The 24,917-nt window shown below is 44.4% G+C and overlaps 1 protein-coding gene across 2 annotated transcripts in view; it reads left to right on the top strand.

Annotated features, from left to right (window-relative positions):
* Window positions 1-24,917, top strand: part of PASD1 (PAS domain containing repressor 1) — a 622,352-nt gene that overhangs the window by 367,152 nt on the left and 230,283 nt on the right. For both annotated transcript variants that reach the window (XM_069612735.1, XM_069612734.1), the window contains one exon: window positions 6,380-6,436. In XM_069612735.1, the coding sequence (XP_069468836.1) occupies window positions 6,380-6,436 (57 nt within the window). The remainder of the gene's footprint in view (window positions 1-6,379; window positions 6,437-24,917) is intronic.

Below are 24,917 nucleotides of genomic sequence, written 5' to 3'. Positions count from 1 at the left end.
TTCCCTCTGCATAACATTCTATTCACTTGGTGTGCAGAAGTAGACATGTGGATACATTTTGTATAAACCATGCTACCAAGGAAACTCTTGATGTTAGTTTTGTGCTAGGGATCTTTAATAATATGGTTACGTGTGCCTAATAGTACAAAGTTGTATTTTCTATTAATGTGACATGTATTATTATAATTGTTATATTATTAGTAGTAGTATCCTTACAATGTGCATGTATTGGTTTCTGTAGCATGATCCTAGGTTTCAAGCAATGGATTTCGGTACAGGGGTAATAGTGATGAAATAGCAACTTATTTAAGGGCATAACTCTGCTGAGAAATGAATTCACTCCCGATTCTAAACGATGTTCATACTATTTACTATCACTGTTATTTGTATTATTATTAGCAGTAATAGAAGCAGAATAAGTAGTAGAATGGCCCTAATATCAATATTAGTTGACAGCTCAAGACCTGAATCCTTTGCATCAGTGTTGTGCTCCTGATTATTGTTACATTGTCTGTGTAATGTGCTGTTTTTGTCATATAGATACTGTATGATCATATGTTATTTTTGCTATATTGATTCTTAGAACTGATGTACAAGCAACATTATGTTAGATAATTGTTTTAGAGCTATAGCAGTATTACAAGGACTTTTACTGCTGGCCTCTTGCAAAACATCACTCTAGTCAAGGGTTTTAATCTGCAGTTAAGTAGTCGATGAACCCGTTTTTCAGACATGTGTGTGACAGCAGATGGTGCTCTAGCTCACACTGGCAGATAAGTGCCTTAAATCGGGACACCCATTATCCAAATGATACATAACTGCACCTTCTGAAGCCCTGGTGGCAGATTCATAAATAACAAATAACCTGCATCTGGCATCATATAGTGGACTTTGGGAAGCTACAGTTTGACCAACTCTATCCCATTTGATATATTCAACTGGCTTTTCAGTGACCCCTGTAAGTATCAGAGCTTTGAGTGTCAAGGCCTAGGGCTGGGTTCCTAAGCAACAGTATATTAGGACCATCCCTAAAGGCTTGCTTTGTTCTTTGCTGAAAGGGCTTGCCACCTTTCCAGGAGACCAGACCCTGCCTCATAGGGCTGGATGGGAACCCCTGCTTGAAAGAAAGCCATGGCACTACAATGGGGATATCAAACCAGGAGGATAATACTGAAATCTCTTTGATGTAGGGTAGACAGGAGAGGGAGAGATGTGTGCGGCTGAGGAGCAAGAGGTGTCTCCAGGAGAGGGGTTCACCCATTTTGGAATTCTGTTGGCCACCCACATTTCCTGTGCCCCCTACGAACTTCCTGCACAGAAAGCACTCTGGGACAGACATAAGCAGGCAAAGACTCTTGTCACAGCAGCAGCCAGTATTGGATCCTTACAGAAGGATTGAAATGAACCAATCTGCTGTGGTCAAATTACTATAAAAAGGGTAAGCCCTACCCCCCTCTTAATTTAATCAGCATTTGGAATATCCAAAAAAAGGGGTTCTCCTGTAAACATGCAGGTACAGTCTTCCCAAAGTCCTGCCATGTTGGTGAAGATGAAGTCTAACAAGGAGGGAGCAAGACTCTCCCTTCACCCACTTTAGATGACCCCTTGAAGTGACCTGCTGTTTGGACAGGGCCTGCCTGCTGCCTGAACACTAGTAACCATGACACTGCCTAATGGATGTGGCCACTCCTGTAAATGCTCTCTGGCAACCTTCCTGGCTGGGAAGGGAATAAGCACAATGTACCTTATCCTTTGATACCTTTGGTCCCACAGCAGCCCGGGATCAAAGATACAGCATCAGGCTTTGTTTCTTGCTTCAAACTGCTTTTCAAGCTAACTTGGGTGCTTAAGCGTTATTAGAAACGGTTGCTGCCTTTGAACTTCTCCACTTTTCCACCTGCATCAATCCATTTTCAAGCTGATTTGCCACTGTGGGGGCACTGACTCAGACCACTGGGAGCAACTTGTCCCATCTCGAAGCCAACTCACCCGCTAGGAGCATCTGACTCGACCCGTCTCAATACCAACTCAACCCGCTAGTAGCATCCAACTGGACCTCGAACCATTGGAAGTATTCGACTCAAACCTTCATGATAACGCAACCCATTGGGAAGCACTTGACTTGAACTTCATCAATGTTGACACGACTCACTGGAAGCACTCAATTGACTCAATCTACTAGAAAGTGATAAGAAGCCAAGTTCTGATGAGCCTCCAGAAAAAGATTAAAAGGTATTTATAGTGGATCTGACCCTCTGGCTAGGTTTAAGGACTCTAGAGACATTTAAACCCTGCCCTTTACCTTTTTAGGATATATCCATAGAGTGTGAACCAGATATAGCTGTGCCTTCCCAAGGGGCACTATATCAAGTGAGATATAGTTTCATTTTATTTAGCAAACTACCACCGGGCCTTGGTGAGTTATAGTTACATAACATGTTTAGAATGGGTGGCCCCTTTTAAGGGCTGCCTATTGCTGGAATTAATTGATTGCAGCTGCGGTTTGTCTGGAATGTACATGTGATTCAGCACTGCTGCCTGTCTACCCCTGTCTTCATACCCAGAGTGTTCCTTTCATCCAAACGTCTGCATATTCTGTGTCTTCTTTTACAAGAGTGGGTGTGTAGTGTTTTTGTTAGTGTGTTTGTATTTTTAGTTTAATTAAAGTCTCATATTTTTTTATAGAACCTTGATTGGACATTTCCTTTATTTTAGTACTCCCGTACTATTGTTGTTCTTCTTTGATAGCTCACATTCCTCCTGTAGAGTATAGCCTGCCCCTAGTCCATGTTACCATAAAGGCAAAGGAGTTATATCTTTGGGATTTGCCTGTTTGTCTTCATGACTCCAATCACTGCTGGTTTAGTAGCAATGTGGGTTTAGAAAGCACTACCTATTCCTGCAATCCTGCAGAGCAGAAGTAATTTCATAGTACCCTCCTTTTGAGGAAACTCTATACCAGTGGTCTTCAAACTTTTTTGGCTCGGGCCCCCCCTGAGCCAAGTTTGGGCAGGATGGGCCCCCCTAAAAGTGCTGGATGGACAGTATGTAGAAATCGCTATGAACTTTTGTGTGCCGTCACCGCACCCTACTCCCAGTACAGACCCTGAGCTCTCCCCCACCTTAATCTCACCACTTTCCCAGTGCTGCTGCGCATCCTGCTCCCACCACAGCCCCATAACACAAACATACACACATCCATACCTATTTAAATAAAAAATAAATCGCCATAAACTTACCTTCTGCAGGGGCCTGCGCATGGTTGCTAAAATGCCCCGCTCCAGGTTGCTCTGCCCGTATATGCGAGGAGGCGCAGGAGCACCCCCTCGCACATACATACATGCATTGCCCCAGCCAGCATTTCCAATGAGCTATGCAAGGCTGGCGAAGCAAAACACCCCCAACGTTGCATGGCTCAGTGATCATGTGCGGCTGGGGAAATGAACTGTCAAAGGCAAACAGTGTTTCCCTTTGACAGTTCAGCCAGCCCAGGAGCACTCCCTCAGCTGGATGAAGCAGCTGAGGGAGTGCTCAGTGTTTCACTGGGCTGGCTCCTCGGCTCCTTCATAATGGGTGAGGTGGCCAGTGGGTGGACGCCCCCTCACCCATTATGGATGAGTCGGCAGGCTTGGACTGGTCTATAGGGCAATAGAGCGATGACTGTAGCAAAAATGCAAAATGCTAGTGTAGGCCAATCAAAATGGGCCACTTTTTTGTGCAATGTGGGCCAGTTTGAGGAGTTGCTTCACTACGCAGCTAGTAGTTTTGACCATTGTTGCTGAATAAATATTCTTTAAATATCACCATTTGTTTACATTTGAATAAAAAACAACCCCTTGGGTACTATTCAAACAGTCTGTGACTAAAGGACTGAATATCCATTTGAATATCCATTTGCAACTGCTGGCCATGTTTTCATTGGTGCCTAAGACCGTTTTATGGCCCAGTCTGACCATGTGAGCTGCCCCCTCCCATTTCCTCCAATCTAAAAAAAAAAATATATATCTTGACAAACCCCAATGTCAACTCTCCTAGGTCCTTCTTCCCCAGCCTGCTCACTTTTTCTCTCACAACCCTCTGGAGTGCCTCTCTCTCTCTCTCTCTTGCTCGCTCTCTCTCTCTCTCTCTCTCTCTCAGTCTCGTGCAAGCAATATATCTGTGCATCACCCCATGCCTTTGACCAAAACGGCTGGCCAAGTTTTTTTCGCCTCCTTGCAGGGAGATATCAGTGGTGGGGAGACCTATACACATGTAGCCAGAAGCAGAGAGCAAGGAGCCCAAACTCCTACGCGGCACCGTTGCAAACCATGCAATGCCCACCAACTGCTATGCACCTGAAGTGTGAACAGAGGACTTACCTCTAATCAACCTCCATTGCCAAGCAGCAGCGGCACCACACAGAGCAAAAGGCTGGGCTTCAGGGGCCATCTAATGCTTTTCATGTCTGTAACCCTCCCTGGGCAAGGAAGACCGAGCCGGATTGGCCAGAGACAGAGAACCAATCCAGAGAGGAGGAGGAACAGGAAGCTGTGGGGTGTTTGGGTGAGGTCAGAGGAGGTGGTCGTAAAGGAGAAGAGACCAGGATGAGGAAGGTGGTGGGAAGGCATGTGGAGACATTATTTCAGCAGTTGAGGCATTGGATAGTGAGTGCAAGTGGTGCAATGGTCTACTGGGTCTCTCGATCCCCGCCTCCTGGGACATTGTGTCTCTCCTCAGCCCCCTGGATCTCTTCTGCTTATACCCTCTTACCCCAACTTCCTTGGACTCTTTCCCCCCAGCCATTGTCATATTTGTCCCCCAGCTTCATGAGTCTCTTTCTCTCTCACCAGCCTCACCACTTTCTCTTTCCTCATCCTCCTCTGTCTCACCCTTCCCAACCTTTTGCATTCATCTGTGCAGCTTCCGGAGTCTATTTCTCCCCAACGTCCTGGGTATTCTTCCCTCCCCACATCCTGTGTCATTCTGTGCCCAGCACCCTGGGTTTCATTCTCACAGCCCCACTTACCCTATCCCCTGGGTCATTGCATCCCCAATCTCTAGGTCTCTCCTCTAACCTCCTATTTCCTACACCAACACTTTCTGCACTCTTAGCCATCTGTCTCCAAATGTGTACCTGATCTGGCCATCTGCAGCCTTATACCGCTGGCCTTTCCTTTTATGGGGCATGTACCCCCGCTTCCAGCCTCTCTATGGCTTAAGGGAACTCTGGTGTGTCTCCCTAGGCAGCTGGTATGGAGAATGGTTGATGGCCCAAACCCCTGGGGATGTAATGCAGTTTTAATGAGGGATTTGATGTTGGTTAGTTCATCCCTATGGGTTGCCCACATTCTGCATGCCACACCTTGATTGTGCTCCCTGGGCAGACTCTCTTATCCTAACATCCCTTAGTTATATATGTGTGGACACCTTGCTACTTAGGTTTTGGATCTGATTTTTACACCCATGTGTGGAGAGCCCAGCGTGTAGGTGCTGCCGGATCAACGATTGATCGTTCAGGGAAGGACTCTAGTAATGTTGACCATGCATGTTGCGGACTAGCCGGTGGGGTGCCACATCTCATTTTAATTAAACCATGCGAAAGTGGTGACAGGGCTGAACATTACTGCACTACTGGTTGCACCAGGAAGGAGCGGTGCTGATGGTACCTTTTGTATAATAGTTGATGGGAAGGAATAGATCTAACCAGTGGGCTCCTATTTGTCTTTGTTTCGGTGTGTTATGGCGATGAAAGTGCCTGATCAATCATGTAGTACCAGTGCCACGGCACCATGTTTAGCCACAGTATGCTGATGCTGCCTATACTTCACTGGCACCTTGGCAAGCCCTGTGCCCCTGCCAGGCCAGATTTCCATCTGCAATGTATCTGAAGCAGATTCTTGCTAATACAGTCCTTTCGTTGATTTACTGATGACCATACCATACGCCTGGAGACTAGGAAGGATTAGAAATTATGTCAGTAGGATTGCATATAGGTAAAATGTCAATGCCTTAAAATGGGGTTTGTCTTAATAATCAGAGAGTGATGATTATAAGGGGTTAATACAAGCTTGTCAGAGGCACCTCACCCTGGATGCACAACTCTATACAGTGTGGGACATTGGAAGGCAGGTCCTGTTAGACACGCTTTTCAGATTGACACAGTTTTTATGGGGAACATACCTTTTTAATGTCTTTAGTCTGTAGACATGCCTGGTCTGCTGCATTTAATTGTTCAGGTTGCATCTGAAACTGCAGACGACACAAGTACTTTAAAAAAACACAGGTTGATAGGTCAAGTTCTTACCATGCTGCCTCTGTAAAAATCAGTATATAGCGAACTTGATTGTATCTTAGTATCTCCTAGAGTTGGCTAAAATCCATTTTTCTTTTTCTATTCCAGTTCTCTGTGTTTCACAAACGAGCTGATGGATGAAGATGAGAGGGACAAGGCAAAGAGGTATGCTTTTAAGATTTAAGATCATCTTTGGGGATATACACACATCTTAAACATTTTCCTATAAGGCAAAGTTGCTAAATGTGCAGTCAAAAAACAAATAAATAAAACACACAGTTGAACATAGTGTCATGTTTACAGAACTGCGTTAAGGACACTGGGCCTCATTCCGAGTACGGCGCTAACCAATGGCGCTATTAACGCCTTGGTTGACGCCGTACCCGGACCGGCAGCGCCTTGGTGGATGGCGGAATTACCGCCCCATTCCAAGGTTGGCGGGGCGGTAATTCCCCAATCCCCATTTACCCTTCCCCATTCCCATTCTTGCCCCATAGGGCATAATGGAAGTGGGGAAGGCGTTAATTACGCCACCGTAAATTACGGTGGCGTAATTAACATCAAGGTCCCTTAGCGCAATGGTTTTTAACACCTGCTAAAAGCAGGTGTTAAAACCTCCATGGCGCAAAGGGAACTCGGAGTATGGCGGTAAGGGATTACCGCCACCGCTCTCGTTAGCGGTGGCCGCTATCCCTTACCGCCATACTCGGAATGAGGCCCACTGACACAATATGAAATACTGAGCTTATGTGCGTTCTTTACAAGTAAGGCTGAAGAAACACAGCATAGAAAATTAAATGGAACCAAAGACAAAGACTACAGGAAGGGTTATAAGAAACAATGTGGAAAAGGAGAAGGTCTTATCCAAAGAAGAGAATTCATGATGAGATAAAATCTAAGAGAGGAGATTGCATGGAGAAGAATAAGGCTAGGGTACAGACAAGCGTTAGTGTAAATGCATCAGAGAAACATAGAGCAAACAAGCGAGAGGAGAGTCATGCAAAAATGTGAAAGATGAGAATAAATCATAACATGACACGAGAAAACAATGGTTGGCAGCAGTGTGAGAGGATGGAAAGAGTGAGGAAGCGATAGAGAGGGAACACAAGAGGAGAGATGGAGAAATGGTGAGGAGTAAAGAATGGATAGGAGAGAGAGCGAGTGGGAAAAAGAAAAAGTAGAGAGAGAATTGAAGAAGTGAGATATAGAGACAATGAAAAAGAGAACCAATATGAAAGGTGAAACAAAGAGGGATGGCAGATGAATACTAAAACCATAATATAAACATAGCTGTTGTTATGTCCAAGACCTTAAGTGTCACCCCGAGAAGGCTTCCAAACCGTCCTTTTTCATTCCTTCTCAATAAAATATATGAAAATCTCATGACAATCCATATAGTTACTGGATTTAACACAATGGGCCTCATTACGAATGACACAGTCCAGAAATAAAGGTACCGGTAACAATGTTACCGACACCTTTTCTGTATCGGGTCACTATGAGTCTGCTGGTAGCGGCACTGAACAACCGGCAGACCTGACCTGCCGGTAGTTCTGGCCCCCAGAAGCAGCAAATTCACTGAAGCACTTGCACCGTTAACAACATTGCTGGTGCTTCAGTGTTCCCAAGTTCTATGCGACCCCATGGGAATGGGAACTTACTCTCCCGCGGCCGAGTGTGATGTCCCGGTAACACCAGGATGTCAGGCGGCGGAAACAGTAATGTAAAATTACTGGCAACCTCGTACTGAGCCCCATCTCTCGCACCTCCTCTACTTGCCTCATGAATGTGCTTTATCCACAAAAATTGACACCCTGTAGCTTAAGCAGTCTGAGTTTGGTGAAGTATTGATGTTCCCCACCTGTCAAGGCCATTGCCACCTTCCACAGAGGGTCCATAATGCATACTTTAGCCTTATAGACTGAGGGAGGGGTCATTATTGCTTGGGATAATGACCCTTCCTCAACTTGGTATCCATTCAGTATATCGAAAAGAAAACATTGGTGGGGAAACAATATAGCCATCCCTTCCTCCACATATTCTATGACTACAGTATGTTTATATAATTGTACCAGCCCTAGAATATGTTGATAATGCTAATAACTAGGAGAAAAATAACATTATGGGTCCCAGCCCTGTTTGTTCTGGGGATGTAATGACTCAGAACCCCCCAATTTATGTTCTTCAGCTTAGCTTATATTTCTGATTGTATTCTAAATATATTGGTCACCAATGGGTAGATACAACATCATTCAAAGATTTAAACCAGTTGGATGTGACGGCGCCCCTGATCACCCACCCTTTAAGTGTTGTATTTCTGGATGAGAAATTAGAAAACCCTGGTGTTAGTATAGCTGTAAATGCTCCCTGGTTTTGTTGGTAACAAGATTACCAGCTACCTTCTTTCTCTTGTTTATTAGGGCAAATATTTTTGTGTCTTCGAAAGTCCCTCAGTGCTTCTGAAGTCTTGAGTGAGCCAGGAATTATGGGGAGGAGGAAGCACACCCCTAAACCCACACAATGTATGGATTTTCTCATGAGAGCTATTTCAGCAATGGTTGTTGAGATTAGCATTCATGATTAATTATTTTCCGAATGTACATGATGATGATTTTTCATATCTCAAAGATGGGCTCTTAAGTATTGTTGTGCTGCCTTGGTTTCTTCGTGTGACGAGTTGGAGCACTGTATGAAGCTGCCCGCTAAATCCGGCCTATGTATCAATACTTCATGGCCTTTGGGTGAGAGAAGATGGCCACGTCATTTCCACGCAATGCTCTAGTTTGGCTAAAATCAATGTAGGAGCACATCTGCAAAATGCAATTGTGTGAATCAGTTTTTAAAACTTTAAATTGATGTTGACTATTTATGTGCTATTTTCATGACCTGAACTCTCTTTTCACTTAATGATCCTTGCAGTAATATTGGATACGGTTCTTTTTAACCCACTCTTATAAGAGAAAAGATCCAATCAAGACCCTGTGATGGTGTTTGACCAGTATTCATACTTTCTATCTTCCGTTGTGAAAAGGGAAGTATTCCAAAGGCCTTTCCAGCCACCTCTCTATGTATGTAGAGTTGATCTAAAGCTTACTGCTGAAAGGAAGGCATAGTATCACATATAGACAGAAACAAGTGATCACAGTTCAAGGGTGTTTATTAAACTGTATAGGTAAGTTGGAGGAACGCCTAATCTAAACCTAAATCTAAGATGGGAACAAGGCGCGACCATCAAATAATAATATGGCAGTCCTAGTGGCGTTGTAGCAAATAAAAGGGCCTATGCTAAGAAAACCCTATTGCCAATCCTTATGCTATATACAAAAAGAGTATGGGATAGGGTTTCACAAGAAAGAAAGAAGTGTTCACAAATGATAAGTCAGGATGTGTTAGCCGGGGTTCTCCCTTCCCCATGTTTTAAGCAATGGAAAAGGTGGGTCTCCTGAGCACAGCACACTGTTGAGCTTTCCCAGCACGAGACGACAGTTCCGCCCCACGTATCAGGACCTTCGGAGGTTAAGTCTCGTTTCTACTGAAAGTCTCTTGTCCCCCAAGGAGCTGATGGGTTTCAAAAATAACAAACAAAAGTAGTTCCGTTCCAAATGTATGTTGGGTGGTGACTTCACCCCTGAGTCCCCCTCTTCTGGTCGCAAACCCCTCAAACAGTTCTTATCAATATCAGGAACTTCAGAGATTGTCTCTCCTGCTTCCAGGGATCTGATAGGTTCGAACAACCAACAAAAGGTTCTGTCGGATTGCACTTGGGGTGGCGATTCTTCACCCTTGGGTCTCCCTCTTCTGGGCTTAGAACCTCTCAAATATTATTCTCCCTCCGTCGGGTTCAGTCTGGCTTGTATTCTAAAGATGTCTTATTCTTGCCTTCATGTGTCGATGGGGTGATGGGTTTCCACCCCCTGAACCCCCTCTGCCGGGCTCAGATCCTTCTCGAATATTGGCCTCCCTCCGTCGGGTTCACTCTGGCTCCCTTTCGCACGCTTTCTGCTTTTCACCCCTGGATCTCCCTCTTTTGGGCTCAGACCCTTCTCAAATCTCAGCCTACCGCTGTCGGTTCACTACGGCCTTTCAGAACAATTTCAACTGTGACACTCAGAAGTCTTAATGTCTTTTCAAACAGTTCACTATGGACACCCATCTGCCGGGTTCACTTTCGTCAACTCACTGTTCATTGGGACTACAAATTTCACCTGGTTCTATTAGCATCCCTCCGTCTGATTCACTATTGCCAATTCTTTCCTTTTACACAATTCTTTCCTTGAATTCACTATGCGAGATTCACCTCCCTTAGTTTTCCACTTACGTGCAAGTCAAAGACTTTCGACTGTACAGGGGGTTTTGCTAGACCCCTGGATGACCAATTTGGCCTTTTCCTTGCGGCTCTCCTTGTGCCTCCTTGAGGCAATCCTATGTCCTTCTGGTATCGGTAGTTCAATAAACACAGGATTAACCAGAATCTCTTGAATGAGCACCCACTTGGTGCCGGGCCCCCTCTGCAGCTGGCTTTCCCTCTATGTTCACAGTTCTTTGTAGTTTTCATACTTTGCCACTTTCATTCAACAAAGTTTGGTTTTTTATTGGCTCTCCCCTCAACTCACCAACTGATATTAACTGCTTGGCTTTACTTTGTATCTGGAGTCAAGAACGGTACCATGGTAGCAGGTGTCTCCCTCTGTCCTGCTTATCAGCGTAGGCATGCTCCGTGTACTGTTGACATCTGCTGCAACACACTCTGGCTATTGTTTGCGTTCTTATGTTTCCTTCTGCAGAGGCTTTGCGGGCCTGGGTAAGAAAGGGCAAGGTCGCTTCTCTCCTTGTTGCCCCTTTGGTTATCACCCCTTTTTTCCTCCTCTTCAACTGCCATGCTCGGATAGCTCTCTCGTTGTGCAGTCTGCCTTGCTCGTCCTGTGGTCTCGTGCTCCACCTTTTATCCCTGTGGGCAAGGGAAAGGGCCATCAGGTGTCTGTGATTCTGGTCAATTGCCTGACTCTGCCTGACCCTTATATTAGGACATGTCAGGTAAACAGCTCTGGTGTTAGGCCGTTGTCTTTCGTGATGTGCAAAAGTGTTTGTGTGGAAAAGGGGGGGCAGTGTGTCTGAATGCCCTACGTGGTAGGATGGGGAAAAGGTGTTGAAAGAAGGGTGACACCGCGTCTCACCCCTCAGTGTCCCACTTCCACTCCCCGAGGGCCCCCCATTCAGGTGATCCTCCCTCACTGGTCCACCCCCAGGAACTGGATCCAATAGCGATGGCCGTGTCCTGGCCACCTGGATGACAGATCCCCAGGGACTAGCTAGGGAGACACCTTCAGGTTTTTCACACAGCCAAGCTGGCTTTATCACCCCAACTGTATCACATTGATCAATCTGAAGATGTTACTGCTTTCTGCATCCCTGCAGCCACCTGTGCATTTGCCACATCAGTGGAAAGTTCTCAATAACTATATCAATGCTACAATATCCCTTAGTTGCTCTGAGTCCACAACCAATCCTGATTATCCCCACACTGAAGTGACAACAACATTTGTCAATTTCAATATTCAGATTCCTGGAGGTCCCCTCTTAGATAACCAGCAAATGGGTGCACTACAGCCACTTTTTAGGAAGCAGGTTGGACCCTGATACAAGTAATCCCGTAAAGGTTTCGCCCAGTTTAAACTCATTCATGGTACCCACTACACAGTCTATGCCACAGCAGACAAAATAAATCCTCACCATAGCAGCATTTCATGACAGGGCAACTGTGGGGCAAACAGGGATACAAAGCTGCCCATGACAAGTATCAGATCACCACCAGAAAGGTCTGAAACTCAGATGACGGGGCAGTGTGCAATTGGTGCCATCTTCTTCAACTCACAGTAAGAACAGAACCACTTCCTTTTAGTGAAAGCATGTTTTAAAGATTGCTCCATTGCAGGGGAATACAGGAAAGAAATGAAAATGGTAGTTGGTTTGCTAGGATATATACTAATTGACCTTTTCACAATTGACCTCGGGAGAATTGACCTCGGGAGAATTGATCTAATTTAAAAGGTCAATTGGGATATATATGCAGGGGAAACCCCCCACAAGCCCCACCCAATCAAAAAACAAACTGCAACCCCCTGCCCAATACCCTTATATTATTTATAACCCAATACATATATAAAATAACTAAAATAATATGAAGGTCAATTGTGCAGAAGGTCAATTAGGACCACTATAATTAGGTCAATTAGGACAAAAGGTCAATTGTAAAAGGTCAATTTGGGTAATATCGGTTTGCTAAGAAAAAACTACAACCGTCCTAAACAATACTTTGGTCAGCCCAAATGCAACCTACTTCTATGGGTAGACCTCAGATGACACCATTAAATCTAGCAACAACCCTTAACAGGTGAGCAGCTGGGTGGATCACATCAACCCATGCCAGGCCATGGGAGGCTCGGGGGTAGAGGGGCACCTCACATATGAGTGGATGTTGCTCACCAGCGGGTCTTCATACAAGTGCTGCACATCGGCCTCTTCATGTTATTGCCTTCCCAACTCATCCCTTTTAACCCTGAAGTACAGTGAATGGCCAGCTTCTTGAATACAATAGCAGCAATAGGTCTAAAAAGCTATAGCTTCGGTTTCAAAGTTCTGGATCCGATCTTAACAGCAGCCTCCGAAGCGTCTAACCTAACAATAAAGCGTCCGAGCTTTGCCACCAGCGCTGGCAGTATACTGCTGCAACTGATCCACCAAGACCTCATTCCCATGAAGAATCAGCATCCGGACGAGGAGTATGCAAACATGTTCTGCTGATAGTTACCAGGAATAATAGTTTGTCATTCATTTCTGATTAAGTACCTACATGATGTCATTCCAACTTTACAGTGACAGAAATATCTGTTCCCCAGTGAACCTGTGTGTCAAGTGTCTCCCAGACACGTGTTAGGAGGAGGCCCTTCTAGGACGCCACAAGCAAGGAGGCACCAGGGTGCACTATTGTGCCCCTAAAAACGTCAAAGCTTGCTCCTCTGTAAGTGGGGTAGATCTTTAATGGCACTATGAGTCGGCAATAAATTCTCGCACTGGTATGATATGATATGTTATTTATAACGCGCATAATACCCAGAGGCTTCTAAGCGCGGACCCGGGGGATCGAACCAGTGTTGCTCTGCATCCTCTTGCTTCCATGGCGAGCACGTTGCCCCAAGCTATCCTCCCGAGATAGATACTGAGTGTAACCTTGAGAAACCGATCATCGGGAAGGTGGTTTGGGCCTACGCCATCATTCTCTTTCCATTGGGCCGGCGGAGCTTTGACATGACACGACTGGAGAAGAAGGAGAGTGGCAGTAAACTTGTTGGCCAAGTCGGGTGTGGTGCTGTTCTTCGTTTTCCAAGAAATAAATACTTGTTTAAAAGCACATTAGAAGCGGTGCTATGAGAAAGAAGGCGTTCGTACTTCCCAAGCTCACCAGTTCACTACACTGGCATATGACGATCACTGTAACTACTATTGTACCTGGCAGACAAACCTACCTACTGTTCATCATTATTCAGTACTTGATTTACTTTTGCATCCTTTTTTCTGCTGTTCTCATTTTGTATTATATAACCTTGTGTAACCCCTACCTGTCTAACCTGTAACTAAGCTTTTAAGTATTCTTGTACTTTGTTGCGCCCAGCTACATTCGGGTTCGGTGTGCCCTATAAATAAATAAACAAACAAACTAGCCCTGCCTTGGGGAGAAGGGTGGATTATTGCTCCATTTCAGGATATCCTTTCCAAACCATTACTCACAGATCAACTTGGAAGTCTGGAATTCTGGCAGCATCACTCTATTTATATCTAGTTTTTACATGCGCGCCGCCATTATAGGCAATGCTAAACGTGGACTGGCTGAACTGGATCTATGACATCTTATAAAAGGACTTTCATTATTCATGAAGGGATGGGGCTACCTTCTTCCTCTCAACAGCATAGTACCCCATTTTATTTTCCCATCTTGTTTTTTTGGCGCCTCTCCAAAATGCATCCTACCATCCTGTTCCCTTCACACAATCCCTCCCACATACAGGTCACAGTCTCCCTACCCACTCCTTGTTTCTGTTTTCATCCTGTGCCCCATGTTGCTCTTCCACCAAATCCACCAGTCGGCCCTTATTGAACAACTGTAAAGCAAACCTGTATTCTTAAGGTTGCACCTATATTACCTTGCTTTATTTTCCTGATAATACAATAATTGCACACATTATTGGATAATTTAAGAATTATAAGTGGAACATATTTACACTCCCTACAAGGAACCGAGTGAATATATAGCTCTTTTGTAAATTAACTACTTTAATCATAATCATTCCTTTAACGACAAAATAGATATAGTCAATAATAAGCAATCAGCTACATAATCTTTGGTCTAAAAAGAAGGTTTTAGCAAGATAATAAAATATGTTTGTTTTCAAATGTAATTTAAGCATTTTTAAATCACAGCTGATTTGATTCATTTTGCAGTGAAACTGTGATTTAACAACATGGCCACCCTGAATTATAGGCCATCAGTGGAAAATCCCAAAGTGTTTCTGTCCTTGCACTGACTCGTGTAAACATTGTGAAGACATTGTTCACAAATAATTGTCAGGTCCAGTGTTAGAAACCGTATCATTTCTGCCCTGACCTGTGTCAGGGCCATCGCTCATTTTCTTAAAAATGAAATACAAATGTTTTACAATGACCAGGGAGAGTTGTTTTAAATACCGTTTCTACATCTGTAAAAGCAAGCCCGTGCATATATATATTTAAACGCCCAAAAGAGGCAATGATTATGATAGGCTACACATCAAAACATGTGCTATAACAAAACAGAGGTCGTAAACTTGTTCTGATATTGGGTTTGTGTTGTTTTCTCCCAGTGAAGAATAGCACTATCGTATAAGTTGTGGTATTACTATACTGAAGAAGGAAGCGCAAAGCGGTGCAATTATATGGGGGGTTTAAAATGAAAACAAAATCTGCTGATGTAGTGTTGCAGAATCACACGTAGCACTTAGGAAACAACATTAGAACATTCTGTGTAGGGTTGGGTAAAATGTAGCTGGTGAATCGTAAAAGATGGATTTTGTTCCCCAATTTCGTTCTACTCCAGAACAAAATTCCAAGAATTGTACTGCAATTTCTGCCAACAGGGGCCTGTGGGACAAGCTTGGATGTGATTAACTGCAATGCCTGGCATTCCGTCTAGAGGTGCTAAAGAGTTCTGGCAACCGGATTGGCCAGCCTTCTAGCCAATCAGGGCATGTGGAGTGTTTGCCCACAGTATCAGTGTTACCCTAATGGCCGGAAGCTCGGCACCCAAGCCACCACTTTGATACACTTTGCTGAAAACTGTTTGCCAAACCCTATGTAAAGTACAGGGGTGCTGGCAGGCTGTTTGCAGAGAGCTAAATCGAGCAGAAAAGCCTAAAAGATTGCACACATTGGTGGAGGAACACCAGATACCTCGGAAGGAAAATAATATGGTGACAACATCTTCTCAAATGTTGCAGTTGGCTACAGAGGGAATGGACCCCAGGGTCCATTAAAAGGGGGACTAGCTGCAGCAAGTAGAAAATAAGCAAGGGTGGAAGGAAAGCAATTGTGTCAAGTGCCTGCAAGCAAAGTGCCTCATGGGAAGGTATCCAGTGGGTTCATAGTGCAGATTCTGTCAAGATAGTCGGTACAGCTCTGAAGGGACCACCTTCAGAGGAAAGCGTGTCAAGAAGGGAGCCACTCTGAGCTGCTGCAAGAATGCTTCCAGGGCTTAAGGCATCACAGGCATTCAGGGTGTGGCAGCCACTGGACCCCTCATAGCAAATACAGGAGAGGCGTAGGGGCGTGGCTAGGATTGTAAAAGATCTGGGGCTACGCTAATATTGGGACTGTCGGGACTCAGGGTTAGCCAGCCTTTTGGTTGTAGCCCCTGAGCTTCTATCTGGGGCTACAACCAAAAGATCAGGGGCTATAGCCCCTTCAGCGCTCCCCTAGCAACGCCTCTGACACGTGGCAAACCCAGGTGAGAGGACGACGCCCATATAAGCAGCAGAGCAAACCCCTGATTCTAGGTAATAGTTGTTTTTTTTATACAGGGGTTGCTACCAAGTTTGCCATTGGAACCTCAGAGGACTAAGAGGTGAGCCCACCCTGGTTGAACCTCAACCTGATCCTGCAGGTTTACCACAGATCATGGGTGGGAAAGCTTTCATATGTGACATGTCAAAGGAATCAGAAGCAACCAAAGCACTGTATTCAGAACAAGCATCTCCTGACAGGCCCCTCCTACAACAGAGCAGGGGTGTGTAAGGTCGCAATTCTATACAGGGGAAACATCAGCAAATTGACGCAATCGTAGGACTGTGATTGCGAATATAAAACAATGCAGCGCCTCACGGCTGGAATCGGTTTACGGTAGTACCGCAGAAAGTGGCGTATGTCTGAAGGACCCTTGGGCACCCCCTCCAGGAAGGTTCCATGTGTTTATTCCGCCGCAAAAATATCACGATGCAAAAATATCGGCATATTTCTGCCGCGAAATTCACACATGGACCCTGCGGAGGACACCCCCGTAACCCTCACTAATTTTTTAATGTGCAGGGGACATCCACGCAAACCCCACTCCAACATAATATCCCGAACAAAAATATTTCCTATGGCGAACCAAACGGCCATATCTACGGTGATATTTTTGTTGGGGATAATATGTAGTGATACCTCCAGGAATAAGTGTCAACTCAGCTGACTCTGAAACCATCAGCATGGCCAGGTCTTGGCATATTCAAAATAAAGGAAACATTCTTACATTTGTTCTACATTTGGAAAGCTCGCACAGCCCTATTCCATCTGCAAAAGCCCAATAAAAGCGACTAGGATTACACCAGACTTAAAAGAGGAAAAGGTCAGGCCAGCACAGATCTTCCTGAGTATCATGTGTCCTTGAGCAGGGTCCTAGAGGCGGTGCCCCACACGGATATATCACCCCTTCATAATTATGAGGTTGTTTCCTTTCCCAGCTATCTGTCCCCAGTATAAAACAACCCTTTCAACAAACCGCTGGCCTGCGACGCACCACAGGCTGCCGTGAACGCAATACAGCAATAGCCTTTAACTGCGGCGCCGCCATCTCTCCGGGAGGCCCCTGCTATTGACGTGGCCGTCCTGCTAGCCGCAGTCATGCGCCGCCCTGCTGTTCCTACGGTTCCCAGGTGAATGCATTGCGCTGAAAACCTAGTAAAGAAAGAGGAACCTGTCGCTACATTATTTTTCTAAAAGGCAAGACTCAAAAGGAGACCTCTACAAACTCAGACAACAGAGCACAATAGAAATGCAATTACATATATCATAGTAAAGTAACTACCACTGCCTCCTCCTGGCCCTGTAAGCCCCCAAGTATATCTTTAAAGAAAAAGGGGAAGATAGGCTGCACTTCTGTCTCGTGGTCTGCTTATGGATTCTTGGGAACAAACAGCCCACTGTTTCTAGATAAGGCCCTCTCATTGACCTTGACATTCATCTTCTCTTTCCCATCCTTTTATCTTTACCCTGCTCCTTTTCCAGTGGTAGATGTGGTACCGAAGAAAGTAGTGGAACTGTCGTTTCAGCAGTGCAGAGGGTAGGCAGAACATGTGGTAAGGTGTTGCAGCCAGGGCATTGCAAGAGTCTAAGTGACTAGTAACTAAGGCTCCTATTACAACTTTACACTTGCACTGGGATGCGAATGGATACATCCACTATATAGAATGGTGAATATGGTTGTAGAAATGTAGAGGAATGTAAACAGAACAAAAACGCAACTAGTGGAACACCGCTCCCGACCGTTCCCGCTCACTTCGATCACTGTCCTTTTCCTTCTGCAGATTAAGGTCTAGATACCCCTGGTGGGGGCACAATATGTTAACTCTCGGACAAGCCTAATTGATCTGAGACTACTACATGGTGATTTGGCACAGTATAAAAACATGATGAACAAAGCATAACATGCCATTCAGTAAGACGGGCAATAAATCAGTGCATTATGGGATTTGGGACAAAAACATTTTTTTTTTTGCAAATATGTTGTCTTATGTGCTAAGCCCCCACATTTTTGCTTTTTCTGTGCCTCCATATGTGTACTCAGAAGGGCTTCTCGCCCATGAGTGTAGTCAAAGCCCTCTGCGTTTTCTGAAATGACAATCCCCTTCATATGTGTTCCATCAAGCACCTCCAACAAAAGGGGGGCCTTTGAACTCATGGTGTGCCACTGCAGGCAATATAGCCAAAGTGACAGAGGCACAAAGTGTCACTTTGCTGATTCCACTTGGCAAAAGGAACTTACATGTGTGCCCACTGAATTGTTTAGAAGCCACTTTCACAAAAGAGGACCAGAACATGAGCTGTGCGTACCTGCCCTAAACTCTAAGGCCCTGATTCATGGAATTATTTGAGTGTAAACTGGGGATTTGAGTGATATTCTGCCCGCAAAACCCCGTTTGGTGAATGGGGATTTGCGGGCAGAATGGCACGCATATCCCCGTTTTACACACAAATAATTCCATGAATCAGGGCCTAAGTTTTAATCACATTGGACAGGGGACCCTCAAACAGGTGTTTCATAGACATTCGCCGTGTTGGTCAAACATAGCAAGAAAGCAGGATCACTCATGGATCCCTGTCCCCCGGACATCCACAAATCAATCCTCACACAAAGAACGCCAGCAGAATACTACAGAAACCTTCTAAATCTATCACTAGCAATAGGAACTGTACCAAGGACCTTCAAATCAGCATATATCAAGCCACTTTTAAAAAACACAAGTGGCGACGTAGAAGACCTCTCCAACTACAGGCCGATCTCAAACATTCCCTACCCAGCAAAACTCCTTGAAACCTACTTATACAAACTAACCCAAGAACATGTAGAAAAACACCACCTGCTAGACCAAGCTCAAGTCGGTTTCAGACCCGCAAGAGGAACAGAAACAGCACTACTATCCATCTGGGACGACCTAAAAACTAACGCAGACTCAAACACAACCTCAGCCCTTATTCTGCTCGACCTCTCTGCAGCCTTCGACACAGTTAGCCATGACACCCTAACCAAAAGACTAGAAGACATAGGCATAACAGACATGGCACTACTCTGGAATAAATCATTCCTAGCAGACAGAACAGAAACTGTATGGATTAAACCCTTCAATCCACCCCACGAGTTAATGACTCTGGAGTACCACAAGAATCCTCACTATCACCACTGTACTTCAACATCTACTAGACTCCAGTTATCAGAATCTTCAAAAAATACAACATTACATGCTACAACTACGCAGATGACACCCAAATCATCTACAGTGTCTAAAAGAAGTCTTCAACTGGATGGATGCCAACAATCTGAAAATCAACCCAGGAAAGACAAAAATCATGATCATATCCAAAAACCAAGAGAACGAAAACGCCATTACGTGGCCAACGGAAATGGGAACCGCACCAACACCATCTAAGGTAGTAAAAAGTCTGGGAGTCCTGATGGACAACACCCTAACCTTAGAACCATAAATAAATGCAATCATCAAGAAATGCTTCTTCCTCCTCCACACGGCAAGAAGAATCCTACCTTTTCTCTCCTTCATGCACAAACCACTCACAATAGTCGCCCTCATCATGTCAAGAATCGACTATGCAAACAGCCTCTACCTCGGAACACCAGAATACCTCCTGAAGAAACTACAATGGATCCAAAATAAAGCAGCCAGACTACTCTTCAAACTATCCAGAAGAGACCACATCACTCCTGCCCTAAAAACACTACACTGGCTCCCAGTAAAACATTGCATCACCTTCAAAACAATGTGCATAACACACAGGGCAATCAGCGGACAAGGAGCAGAATTCCTACAAAAGAAAATAACAATCTACAAGCCAACGAGACTCCTCAGGTCAAGAAACGAAATCCACCTAGAACAAAAACCATACCTTATGAAAAAACTTGGAGGTGCCTCCTTCTCCCACTTGGCTGCAAAAACCAGGAACAACATCCCAAAAGAAATAAGACACACCAAAGATCACCTACTATTCATAAAATTACTAAAAACCTTGCTTCAACACCACAGATTCAAACTGAAAAAAATTAAACAACAGAAAGGAAAAAGGATGACTAAACTTAAGAGGACACCCAGAACTGACCAGAGAAACTCTTACCACAACTAGATAGGTAACACCAAGTCAAATAGAACACAAGCGACACCCATAAGGACAGAATCAGCATCCCCAGCCAACAACCTCACCTGCCTCATAGTTGCTACCAGGTATCACACTGATATAGAGTTGTTTGAATGTTAGCACTCACCACACTCAAACTAAGTTGTGGACATTAGCATGGACACTGGCCGTATGAGAGGCAAAGGAAGGCAGGTAAAGTTGTGAAGGAAGTTGATGAAAGTGGAGGCCAGGTGTGAAAGGGACTGTGAGTACCGGACAAGCCCAGATCAGGACAAAGGTGCAGAAATGCTCCCAGACCCCATCTGGGGAGATTACGGAATCCCAGCGCCTCATTTCGAGACAGAAATACCAATTAACCAATCCACTAACAATTCCCCCCTCTGCATACACCTCTCAAACTCTAAACCAAACACAACCACAAGCCTACAGCACAACAAACCGCACAAACTTCACTACACTGCAACAACAAAACAAAACACACATAGACTCACACAACAGTACACAACAACTACCGGCCACAAACACCTCAGACTCAGCCAATGGACCCACCAGGCTGAGGCCGCCAACAGTGCTTCACTGTTCTCTTGCACTTTTCCAGCTTCCTCCCACTAACTCGCCCTCCCTTTTCCCCTCTTTCAGAGCTGCCAGAGCGCCAGGAGACCACTCCAGTGGTGATAGTGTGTGGTACAAATATCCTTTAACATTAACATCAACAACCACAGTGCTTCATTTCAGAGGAGACAGAGAAAGCTAACTGTTCCTGATAGTAGCCACACCTTTCCGTAGGGTAGGTAGTGAGCCGCCTATATATGACAGTGGATGGAGAAAAAAAAAGAAAAAGGAAGGCAAGGGAAACATCCTTCTCTCACAACATCTAATTGTACTCACTTTATTTTTTGTATCCTTTTATATTTTTTCAAATTGACAGGTATCCCACCCACTGTACACATCTAACATTTAACATTCTTTACGCACCATTTCTATAGCAACATATCTCAATAGGCGACTAAAAGAAATCTACTAAAGACAGTACAGCAATCATACTATGCCTATGGTTCACAAAGTGAACTAATGATTCCAAAGCAAACAACATAAATATACCGTTCAAACTTGAAAAACAGGAATAGCTCCATTGAGGTACTTCATTTTTATTTACCCTCATATGTGGTTCCCTTCAGGGTATCTCAACCCCATATTTAAAATCAACACTGATCATTTATTTTCTTTAAAAATTGCCTTATTTGTTGTCGACCGGTTTCAGCGGCATCAGTCTATTATTAGCCATTTTCTTCAGGACCGTGTTGACAAAATACTTAATTTAATACTGTGCATAATATCCCCGTTTTACACACAAATAATTCCATGAATCAGGGCCTAAGTTTTAATCACATTGGACAGGGGACCCTCAAACAGGTGTTTCATAGACATTTGCCATGTTGGTCAAACATAGCAAGAAAGCAGGATCACTCATGGATCCCTGTCCCCCGGACATCCACAAATCAATCCTCACACAAAGAACGCCAGCAGAATACTACAGAAACCTTCTAAATCTATCACTAGCAACAGGAACTGTACCAAGGACCTTCAAATTAGCATATATCAAGCCACTTTTAAAAAACACAAGTGGCGACGTAGAAGACCTCTCCAACTACAGGCCGATTTCAAACATTCCCTACCGAGCAAAACTCCTTGAAACCTACTTATACAAACTAACCCAAGAACATGTAGAAAAACACCACCTGCTAGACCAAGCTCAAGGCGGTTTCAGACCCGCAAGAGGAACAGAAACAGCACTACTATCCATCTGGGACGACCTAAAAACTAACGCAGACTCAAACACAACCTCAGCCCTTATTCTGCTCGACCTCTCTGCAGCCTTCGACACAGTTAGCCATGACACCCTAACCAAAAGACTAGAAGACATAGGCATAACAGACATGGCACTACTCTGGAATAAATCATTTCTAGCAGACAGAACAGAAACTGTATGGATTAAACCCTTCAATCCACCCCACGAGTTAATGACTCTGGAGTACCACAAGGATCCTCACTATCACCACTGTACTTCAACATCTACTAGACTCCAGTTATCAGAAACTTCAAAAAATACAACATTACATGCTACAACTACGCAGATAACACCCAAATCATCTACAGTGTCTAAAAGAAGTCTTCAACTGGATGGATGCCAACAATCTGAAAATCAACCCAGGAAAGACAGAAATCATGATCATATCCAAAAACCAAGAGAACGAAAATGCCATTACGTGGCCAACGGAAATGGGAACCGCACCAACACCATGTAAGGTAGTAAAAAGTCTGGGAGTCCTGATGGACAACACCCTAACCTTAGAACCATAAATAAATACAATCATCAAGAAATGCTTCTTCCTCCTCCACACGGCAAGAAGAATCCTACCTTTGCTCTCCTTCATGCACAAACCACTCACAATAGTCGCCCTCATCATGTCAAGAATCGACTATGCAAACAGCCTCTACCTCGGAACACCAGAATACCTCCTGAAGAAACTACAATGGATCCAAAATAAAGCAGCCAGACTACTCTTTAAACTATCCAGAAGAGAGCACATCACTCCTGCCCTAAAAGCACTACACTGGCTCGCAGTAAAACATTGCATCACCTTCAAAACAATGTGCATAACACACAGGGCAATCAGCGGACAAGGAGCAGAATTCCTACAAAAGAAAATAACAATCTACAAGCCAACGAGACTCCTCAGGTCAAGCAACGAAATCCACCTGGAACAAAAACCATACCTTAAGAAAAAACTTGGAGGTGCCTCCTGCTCCCACTTGGCTGCAAAAACCTGGAACAACATCCCAAAAGAAATAAGAAACACCAAAGATCACCTACAATTCATAAAATTACTAAAAACCTTGCTTCAACACCACAGATTCAAACTGAAAAAAATGAAACAACAGAAAGGAAAAAGGATGACTAAACTTAAGAGGACACCCAGAACCGACCAGAGAAACTCTTACCACAACTAGATAGGTAACACCAAGTCAAATAGAACACAAGCGACACCCATAAGGACAGAATCAGCATCCCCAGCCAACAACCTCACCTGCCTCATAGTTGCTACCAGGTATCACACTGATATAGAGTTGTTTGAATGTTAGCACTCACCACACTCAAACTAAGTTGTGGACATTAGCATGGACACTGGCCGTATGAGAGGCAAAGGAAAGCAGGTAAAGTTGTGAAGGAAGTTGATGAAAGTGGAGGCCAGGTGTGAAAGGGACTGTGAGTACCGGACAAGCCCAGATCAGGACAGAGGTGCAGAAATGCTCCCAGACCCCATCTGGGGAGATTACGGAATCCCAGCGCCTCATTTCGAGACAGAAATACCAATTAACCAATCCACTAACAATTTCCCCCCTCTGCATACACCTCTCAAACTCTAAACCAAACACAACCACAAGCCTACAGCACAACAAACCGCACAAACTTCACTACACTGCAACAACAAAACAAAACACACATAGACTCACACAACAGTACACAACAACTACCGGCCACAAACACCTCAGACCCAGCAAATGGACCCACCGGGCTGAGGCCGCCAACAGCGCATCACTGTTCTCTTGCACTTTTCCAGCTTCCTCCCACTAACTCGCCCTCCCTTTTCCCCTCTTTCAGAGCTGCCAGAGCGCCAGGGGATCACTCCAGTGGTGATAGTGTGTGGTACAAATATCCTTTAACATTAACATCAACAACCACAGTGCTTCATTTCAGAGGAGACAGAGAAAGCTAACTGTTCCTGATAGTAGCCACACCTTTCCGTAGGGTAGGTAGTGAGCCGCCTATATATGACAGTGGATGGAGAAAAAAAAAGAAAAAGGAAGGCAAGGGAAACATCCTTCTCTCACCACATCTAATTGTACTCACTTTATTTTTTGTATCCTTTTATATTTTTTCAAATTGACAGGTATCCCACCCACTGTACACATCTAACATTAAACATTCTTTACGCACCATTTCTATAGCAACATATTTCAATAGGCGACTAAAAGAAATCTACTAAAGACAGTACAGCAATCATACTATGCCTATGGTTCACAAAGTGAACTAATGATTCCAAAGCAAACAACATAAAAATACCGTTCAAACTTGAAAAACAGGAATAGCTCCATTGAGGTACTTCATTTTTATTTACCCTCATATGTGTTTCCCTTCAGGGTATCTCAACCCCATATTTAAAATCACCACTGATCATTTATTTTCTTTAAAAATTGCCTTATTTGTTGTCGACCGGTTTCAGCGGCATCAGTCTATTATTAGCCACTTTCTTCAGGACCGTGTTGACAAAATACTTAATTTAATACTGTGCATAATACTTCCTGTGAACCTGGCTCTTTCTGTCCTTCCTTGACACAGGATTAATTTACCTTTTTTGTTTTTATAGAACCGAGA

This window comes from Ambystoma mexicanum, chromosome 5p (assembly GCF_040938575.1).
Source record: "Ambystoma mexicanum isolate Mex_15411 chromosome 5p, UKY_AmexF1_1, whole genome shotgun sequence".
In the NCBI taxonomy this organism is placed as follows: Eukaryota; Metazoa; Chordata; class Amphibia; order Caudata; family Ambystomatidae; genus Ambystoma; species Ambystoma mexicanum.
The sequence above is the reverse complement of the archived record's forward strand: the minus strand, read 5'-3'. Positions and strand labels throughout refer to the sequence as shown.